This window comes from Daktulosphaira vitifoliae, unplaced genomic scaffold, assembly GCF_025091365.1.
Source record: "Daktulosphaira vitifoliae isolate Bord-2020 unplaced genomic scaffold, ASM2509136v1 Scaffold_1, whole genome shotgun sequence".
Taxonomy (NCBI): Eukaryota; Metazoa; Arthropoda; class Insecta; order Hemiptera; family Phylloxeridae; genus Daktulosphaira; species Daktulosphaira vitifoliae.
The window spans coordinates 42,473,929-42,481,140 of NW_026099572.1; the positions used below are offsets into that span (position 1 = coordinate 42,473,929).

Consider the following 7,212-nt stretch of genomic DNA (forward strand, 5'->3'; position numbering starts at 1 on the left):
TGTAAGAATACTAGCTCTTAGGATGTTGGACAATACCATCGCACAGCATTGTACGCCTGCATATCCTGCTAAGTTTTATAATTTTAACAAATGATATAATGCGTGAAATCAACCTCTGCTCGGATTATGATAACTCCACAATCACTTTTGGAATAGAGCCTTGATCCAGATTATTCCAATAAGACTTACATGGTGCAACAATTTTCTTTGAAGTAAAATGTGTCTTGCAACAACTGTAAAAAACCAAGCAATTCTTTTGTTTTAATTGTCAGGCAAATATGGTGCTGTTTTAGTATCTACAATCCACATAGAAATTTGATGTTAATAGCATCGTTTAGTGCAAATTTCACATATCTTATCACAAAATGTGTTGTGAAGCCCGTCATAATGGCGTTACTTAATCTTCTGGACTCAGCATTTCGTTGCTGTATTTGTAATTCTTTCTTATTTTTTGGTTCACTTAAATTTTTAATTGACTATTCTTTCATGATCAGATTTCACACCTTTTTCATTAAACAAGAATCCTACATACTTGACTTCATTAAGTTTATATTGCAATTTTTTCTCATTAAACCTAATCTGTAGCTCTAACGCTCTCTCTATCACTTTTTTTAAAATCATGTCATGCTCCTCCTCAGTTTTTGCACAAACTAATAAATCATTTAAGTACCAGACCACACCTTTTATGTCCCCAAAATATTTACACATTAATTTTTGAAAAAGCTCAGGTGCTGTTGTACACCCATATGGCATCCTTAAAAATCTAAATACTCCATATGGTGTGCTAAACGCAAATAATTTACTTGTCTCTTTTTCTAATTCCATGTGATAAAATCCATTTTTTAAGTCAATTACTGAGAACCACTTTTTACCACTCAAAGCCAATTTAATTTCATCTGTTGTTCGTATTTGATAAATTTCTCTGACAATTGTAGGATGGTCTAATACAAAATAAAATAAGTAAAGATCACAGATTATCACAGATTTAATTTAGCACTTTAATTATTATTACAAAATCATTATAGAACCACATTACGCTCACAGCCACAATTACAATTACAGAAAAACACAGAAATCACAGACTACTGTTATTACATCACAGTCCAATCAGAGAGCTAAAATCAGACTACTCGGTACAGCTTACTTGAGGTGTGGCGGGAGGCCACGCCGCCCCACCAGTATATTACTACACAATGTACTTTTTCAGTTCACAAGGGTCAAGACATATCCTCAAACTCTTATCTTATTTTTCAACTATCACTATGTTACTCACTGAAACGTTTCTACGTTTGTTCTCTTTAAATATGAAAATACAACACAAATTGTTCGACTAATCGATTTGTTCTGATTTATTTTATATAAAGATGAATATATACATATATTAATAAACTAACTACTATATCAGTCTTATTTTAGAAACTATTTAATTTGGGGTGAAGTAGAAGTATAACCCTCTGGATCACGGTTGGTAACGAGTAGTTACGAACACCGTTGCAAAAGGTTAAAGGGATTTTTACAAAAAGACAGTTATCTCGATCACGGTTGATAACACGGAGGTTATGATCACCGTTGAAGATGAACTGTATTGTATAAGTGGTGGAATCTAACCCTTTGGATCACGGTTGGTAAAACGTTTATTACGAGCACCGTTGCAAAGGATTTAATAGGAATATTTAGGAAAAAACTAGCAATCTTGATCACGGTTGATAACACGATGGTTATAATCACCGTTGAAGATTATGACTAGCCTTTAAAGAAAAGAATATATCATTTTGATCACGGTTGGTAACGTATAGTTACAAACACCGTTGAAAAGTATATATATGTAATAAGAATTAAGTAAAAGGAATAAATAAAGAACACTTACTCGATGGAAGGCTGAATGAAAGGAGACTAGTTGGCAATTAATATTGCGATCACTAGTTAAAAGTAAAGAAATACTAATGTAATACTTTCAGAATCTACAGAGAGAAATGAATAATTAATACGAGTAGTGACGGTGTACTTTATGCTACCCGTCACCACCGGGGTAGTGTAGAACAATTGCCCACATATTATTTATTTTTAAAACCTTCTAAAAACAAAAGAATATTCTAATTTCCTATTTTTGAGTTCTCGCTAAGACTGGTATATAAAATAATCATTACAATAAATATAATAAAAAATAATAAAAAAAATAATAGATAAATACTTTAATTTACATTTTTTTGAATAAGGGTTGTCGAACAGCGCTGTCCAGCGGACTTTCTTGCAACTGTCAACCAATGATAAAGCAGTAGCGTAACGCTACATCACCCATTCACTTGGTCCATTTACCTCCTCAATAATATTCATTTCTACTAGCTCATTCAGTGTTACTTTTAATTTTAATGGCATAAGGTTTTCTCCTAGCCGGACAAATTTTAGGCACTGCTTCTTTATTAATTTTAACGGTGACTTTATCTGGAAAACGTCCTATTCCATTGAGCACATTTTTATTATTCTCTATAAATTTTTCCTTTTCTACACTAAGTTCTGTTTTTTGCTCTTTTATACTTCCCTTAACTATATTCACATTATTTATATAGCCCAATTTCCTGGTATCTCTTAACCCTAATATTGGTACAGTATCTGTTTTTATTACTACAAATTCAGTTTCTACTTTTTCCTGCATTTTTAAATTGAATTCATTACTCATTTTATTTGAAATAACATTAATTTCAGCTCCAGTATCAATTTTTACTCCTATTTCTTTCCCATTAACTTTAATTTTCTCTAGCCAACTCAAATCACCTACTCCTAATAAATTCGGTACTAGAAACTGTTCAATATTTTCATCTTTTTGAGTATCAATGTTAAGCACTTTATTACATTTACTCTGACTACTATCTTTAGTTTTACACATTTTAGCAAAATAGTTCAATTTACCACACTTTTTACACTGACTACCAAATGCCTTGCATTCATTTTTAGTGTGATTATAACTACACCGTGTACAGTTTTTTTATAAAATTATTACCTATTTTTTGAAATGCTTCATTGATGTTTTCATTTTGCTAATATGTTTTTCCTAAGCTCTAGTGCTCTGTTGTTTCTAATTGGTTTTCCTACATTACCACCATACTGACTTAACTGTGTTCTGTCGTTCCACTGATTTTTGTCTTGTAATCTTTTCCCTCAATTTTGAATGACATTAACTCTAACTTCATTTTGCATTATCTGCCTATTTTTTTCATTTTGTTCTATTGCTTGACAATATCTGTTTACTTTACTTAACTCTAAATTTACTCTTAATAATTTAGTTTGTGACTCTTAAAGCCCAATAATGATTTGAGACCTTAATAAGTTGTCCTCTAATTCACCAAATGCACAAGATGTGACTAATCTTTTAAGTTCTAAATAGTAATGATCAAATGGTTCATCTTCTACTTGTTTGCGCGAAAAAAACATGAAATGTTCCATTACTTCGCTCTTTTTAGGAGTACAATAGTTTCTAAATGCCTCCAGTACTATATAAGTATTTTTAGGAACTAATTTAAAAATATTAAATACCTTCAATGCTTCAGGACCAATCAAATTAAGTAATCTTGCTATTTTTATTTTTTCGTCTTTCTTGTCAGTCTCTATTGCAATAAAATATATCTCTATTTCTTGCTTAAATTTTTTGTAATTTTCCTCAAAGTTACCTTCTAAATTGAGTACTTGCGGTTTATTAAAATCAGCCATCATATATTTTCAATCTTGTTTTATCTTGACAATCTCTGTGTTGTGGACTGTATTTACGCTTTATAGGTTCTTTCGGATTTAGGTTATTAGTAATTAATTTTTACTCAAAAGTTTTTAGTTAAAACAACATTTATTAACATAGAGGTACTGCACGTTAGAAAGCCGTACGCTAACTGAACAATAACTGATAACAAACTACGAGCGGACCTAACACACCGGCCGCTTTAAAACACAGTTTTAAAATAAACATTAATAATCAATAAAATAAATAATCCAAAAAAAAAAAAAAATATATATATGTATAAACTTTATCATTATAGAATAATACAAAAATATATGTATAAATTTTCTGACAATCTAATAATTTAATTCATTTGCCGGTTGCCTTCAAAAGGTAATGGACATATCTGTCGAACAGCCCTATTAGTCTCACCACTTGGAGTTACAATTGTTGCGGAACGAATAATATCGTCCTTACCGCGTTGCACAGAGAGTACTCGACCTAACTTCCATTTTAACGGCGTCAAATTTTCATCGCGTAACAAGACAACTGTACCAACTTTAATGTTAGGACCCTTTGAAGTCGACCACTTTACCCGCTCTTGCAATTGGGATAGATATTCGTGTTTCCATCGTTTCCATAAAATTTGGGAAAAGTGTCTTACCCGACGCCAGCGATCTAGTCTGTTGGTTACAACGTTTGTTTCATCCGCTTCAGGTACTGACATGAGTGAGTCACCAATCAAAAAATGTGCGGGCGTAAGGAAAGATAGATCAGATGGATCAGAGGAAAGTGTAGTTAATGGTCGGGAGTTTAAACAGGCTTCTGCCCTTATTAAAATAGTATTTAATTCCTCGTATGTTAAAAAAGCCTCACCTAACACCTTAAAAATTAAAGTTTTCATTGCCTTCACAGCGGACTCCCACAAACCCCCAAAATGAGGCGAGCGCGCTGGAATAAATCGCCACTCTACACCTTTTTCCGCGCCATGCTTAGTCAGCTGATTTTTATGCTCTTGAGATTGAAATAAATCGTACACTTCTTTTAAATATTTATTAGCTCCAATAAAATTCGTAGCATTATCACTATATAAGATTTTTGCAATTCCGCGTCTATTAAAAAATCTATCCAATGCATTTAAAAATGCTTTAGTGCTTAAATCAGACACCAATTCAATATGAACGGCTTTTGTTGAAAAACAAATAAATATACAAGCATAACATTTTAATGTGCATGCCTTTTTTCTAAGACTGTCCTTAATCATCAATGGACCTGCGAAATCACAACCACTAATTAAAAACGCTCTTCCTTGTTCAAAACGACTACTAGGCAAATCTCCCATAATGGGCTGTACTACTACCGGTCTATATCGGAAACATTTAACACAATTATGTAGTACGCGTTTGGCTGCCTTACGTGCGTTCAATGGCCAGTAATTTAATCTAATAGTAGATAACATTGCTTGCGGGCCGCCGTGCATTAAACGCTCATGCTCGCGTAAAAATAATAAACGAGTGTATTGACACTTATCGCCCGGCAACACTATAGGATGACGTTGACCTTCATCAATAGACAATGCATTTTTCAGCCTACCACCAACTCTAATCAAATGTTTATCATCTAAAAACGGACTTAATCGTAACAATTTACTTTTCTTTGACAAATCTTTACCATTTGTTAAACAATTAATTTCTTTAGAAAAATAATTATTTTGTACAATGCGTATTAAATTAATATTCGCTCTATTTAACTCATCTGCATTTATAACTGTTGTTTTAAACATTTTTTTATGTACTTTAATATCAATAAATCGTAAACAATAAACCATAATACGTAATATTTTATTTAACGATGAAAATTTTTCCAACAAATCAAATTCTTCTGTCACAGTACCAATAAATTTAGTCGCACTTTTTCTTTCTAACGTTTCATTTGAACTTTTTAATATTTCATTATTTTGTGCTGGCCATTCTGATTTATCCTGACTCAACCAAAATGGACCTTGCCACCATAACTTCATCTCTGTAATCACATTCGCCTCACATCCTCGAGATAATAAGTCCGCGGGATTTTCTTGCGAACGTACATGAAACCATTCTGATGGACAATTTAAATTCTGAATTTCACCGACTCGATGAGCAACGAATGTCTTCCAATACGTGGACGGGGAAGCTATCCATGATAAAACTATACGAGAATCCGTCCAAAAGTACTTTTTTGTTATATTTAAATTTAACTTTTTTGTAACATTATGGGTTAACCGCGCTAGCAATAGTGCAGCACAAAGTTCCAATCTAGGTATTGACACTACTTTTAATGGCGCTACTTTTGATTTTGCGCAAATAAGTTTTACACTATGTTTTCCATCTATATCTGTGCATCGTAAATATATGCATCCCCCATATGCCTTTTCGGATGCGTCCGAAAACCCATGTATTTCTATTGAGGCAATTTCCTTTTCACATGTTATCCTTCGCGGTACTTTTAAATTATTTAATTTTTGCAAGCTTTCACGATAACTTAACCATTCTTTACTATTATCATTAGTTAATATCTCATCCCAAGCTAATTTGATGTGCCATAAATTTTGAATAAAAAGTTTTGCCTTTACTATAACAGGTCCTAAAAGACCAAGAGGATCGTAAATACTAGCTACCTCAGACAATATTTTTCTTTTAGTTAAATCACTTTTTGTATACTTATTCAAATTTATTTTAAATATAAACATATCATTAACCGGGTCCCATGTTAGACCGAGTATTTTGGTTATCGCTGATTCATCAAATACGCGTACATTATCTTTATTTTCTACTGTGTCACACACAATTGTATTTTTATTAGATAACCATTTACACAACGACATACCGGCTCGTTGAAATATTCCGATAAGATCATCACGCAACTCAACAGCTGACTCTATACTATCTGTGCCGCCTAAATAATCATCCATATAAAAATTATTTTTTATTTCCGAACAAGCTAACGGATAAAAATTTTCTTCTTGATTAGCTAAAGTCTGCAAACAAGCAGTAGCTAAAAACGACGAAGGACCCATACCATACGTTACTGTTGTTAATTTATACGCGTCTATAGGTAATGCTGGATTTTCTCTCCATAAAATTCTCTGGTAATTACAATGTTCAGGGGCTAAATTAATTTGTCGATACATTTTGTTTATATCAGCAGTTAAAGCAACTTTATGTGTTCTAAAACGTATTAAAATAAATATCATATCATCCTGTAAAACTGGACCTTTTAATAGTACGTCGTTCAGTGAATTACCAGATAACGTTTTACACGACGCATCGAACACTACACGCAGTCGCGTTGTTGTACTATTATAATTGTAAACAGCGTGATGCGGTAAATAACATATATTTTCCCCGACTATAGGCTCCTTTTCGTCTATTATTTTCATGTGACCTAATATTTCGTACTCCTTCATAAATTTACTATATTCCTCCTTTAAATTTTCGTCTTTTTGCAACTTTCTTTCCATATTTAAA

General features: G+C 32.4%; 1 protein-coding gene across 1 annotated transcript in view; it reads right to left on the reverse strand.

Moving 5' to 3' along the window:
- Positions 1–4,070: 4,070 nt before the first annotated feature.
- The window catches only part of LOC126893624 (uncharacterized), a 9,981-nt gene continuing 6,839 nt past the window's right edge, over positions 4,071–7,212 (reverse strand). Inside the window, exons 3-5 of the mRNA XM_050664002.1 lie at positions 6,444–6,912; positions 5,540–6,362; positions 4,071–5,398 (exon numbers count right to left, since the gene is read on the reverse strand). Of these exons, the coding sequence (XP_050519959.1) occupies positions 4,071–5,398; positions 5,540–6,362; positions 6,444–6,912 (2,620 nt within the window). The remainder of the gene's footprint in view (positions 5,399–5,539; positions 6,363–6,443; positions 6,913–7,212) is intronic.